Source organism: Octopus bimaculoides, chromosome 2 (assembly GCF_001194135.2).
Source record: "Octopus bimaculoides isolate UCB-OBI-ISO-001 chromosome 2, ASM119413v2, whole genome shotgun sequence".
NCBI lineage: Eukaryota > Metazoa > Mollusca > Cephalopoda > Octopoda > Octopodidae > Octopus > Octopus bimaculoides.
In genome coordinates, this window is record NC_068982.1 from 120,552,926 (window position 1) to 120,555,100 (window position 2,175).

At 36.1% G+C, this 2,175-nt stretch overlaps 1 protein-coding gene across 1 annotated transcript in view; it reads right to left on the reverse strand.

Annotated features, from left to right (window-relative positions):
* Window positions 1-2,175, reverse strand: part of LOC106875300 (probable serine/threonine-protein kinase tsuA) — a 162,570-nt gene that overhangs the window by 63,852 nt on the left and 96,543 nt on the right. Inside the window, exon 7 of the mRNA XM_052965874.1 lies at window positions 649-835. Coding sequence (XP_052821834.1) covers window positions 649-835 — 187 coding nt within the window. The remainder of the gene's footprint in view (window positions 1-648; window positions 836-2,175) is intronic.

Here is a 2,175-nt window from a genome sequence, read left to right on the forward strand (position 1 = left end):
ATATATGTATATATAATATCAAAATTGTGACTTTAATGAATATTTTCATTCATTGCACTGTTATATTGGGGAATATCATGTATATGAATGTGTGGGTTTTAGCTTAATCTACGGCTTTCACATGCGTTATTTCCCGAGATATTTTCGGTATATTTACTATGTGAAACTAACTGATTAAAGGATAGGTATCTAGGGAAATTTCATAAGTTATAAAATATAACCGTTAATACGAACCAAGCTGGAAATGAAAGAAAACAAGTAGCATATTTAAACCTATTTGCTGCATAAACAATCGATTCTAATCCTTAGAATACTTAACAGGATTATCATAAACGGTTTCCTAATTTCACTATGCTTCTTTTCAGTCGATAAAGCGATATGTTTAAGCAGTTTGATCAATAGTGAGCAATCCTTTCTATAAAAGCTGATGAAATACTAGTATGTCAAAATTGCAATACTTCATTTATGAGATCCGATTTTCTTCACGAGGTTTTATAAATGCAGTGTTGTTTGGTCGATAAAATACCAATCAGGTACTGGAGCCGATTTAAGAGACTATTCCCTTCCAACAAATCTGTGCCCTTGCATCTATGTTAGTCATTAATGAAAATATGTTATAGATAAAACAAAATAACAAAATGGACCAACCGATCTGCTTATGAAGGACTAAATTGTCACCGTGAAATGAAGAACAAATAGAAAAGGCGTCCGAATTGATAGAGCTGTTTTGACTATTGGCTACTAGGTGGCGGTAGCGGAACAGCTCTTCCTTGAGTCTCATAACTTCATCTTGAAGACTTTGTTTTTCTTCTTTTAGGTGTTTCACAAGGCTATCCTATTAAAAGAGCAGAGAAAGCAACAATTCTAAATTCAAACTGGGCGTATATGAATTTCAGTGAATGAAGAGCATGTTTATAAGATTTTCAACAAAGATTTCCATACAGATTCTATTTTCAAGATTGCTTTAATGATATATTAGTTGAAAGTCAACTGAAGTATATTTGAATGCTTGCTGTATTCACTGCAGAATACTAATGAATTTCCACCGACCGCCGCTGATTATATTTTGTGAGATTCTGTGTTTCAATATAAATATTTATAGGTAGTATCACCTACAGACAAATTCACAGAAATCATTAAATATAAAACGGGTAAATTAAGTTCACGATCTAGTTTATATATAATCAGTACAATATCTAGGACCTCATTCAGCCATGGCTGACTGACTTTTTGCCTGGAAATTCTTCCTTGAGGTGCGAACCCAGGCAAAGTTTTTTTTTTTTTTTTAATGAAAGACTACCAGTTGCCTACTTATGAAAAATTTCCCTCTCTTCGCCATTGGCGATGTTCAAGGGAAAGATAAGGGCGATACAGTTTGATACCATTATCGTAGCAGGTATTGTCGTTAGATCGCAAAGGGCGAGAACAGTTACAGGTAACCAACCGCTCTGAATTGGTACTTTTTATGGAGCCCGAAAAGATGAAAAGTAAAGTTGACCTCGATGGGATCTGAATAGTGAGCGCAGAGAATCGTAACAAATGCCGAGAGACATTCTTCTCGATACGCTAATGACTTTTGCTATTTCATAGCTTTATGTTGCATGTAATAATGCTGGAACAGGAACAAACATAGTTATATTTTACTTCCTTAAACCAGTGGTCTAATAAGTAAATGTTATTAAATTGGACAAATAAAAGTGCATCTACATGGTCAGCCTTTTCGAAATAGCAACTAAATCTCTCGCAAAATGTACATTAAGGTCTTTAAAAATGCAAGCAGATTAAATAATGTAGGTCTAACTACAAGTGAAGGCGCATGGTTCAGTAGTTAGAGCGTCGGGCTCACAGTCATGAAGTAGTGAGTTCGATTCTCAGACCGGGCTGTGTGTTGTGTTCTTGAGCAAGACATTTTATTTCACCTTGCTCCAGTTCACTTAGCTGTAGAAATAAGTTGCGACGTCACAGGTGCTAAGCTGTATCGGCCTTTGCCTTTCCCTTGGATAACATCAGTGACGTGGAGAGGGGAGGCTGGTATGCATGGGTGACTGCTGGCCTTCCATAAACAACCATACCTGGACTTGTGCCTCGGAGGGAAACTTTCTAGGTGCAATCCCATGATCATTCATGACTGAAAGGGGTCTTTACCCTTTTAAATACAACACATTAATAAAAGAG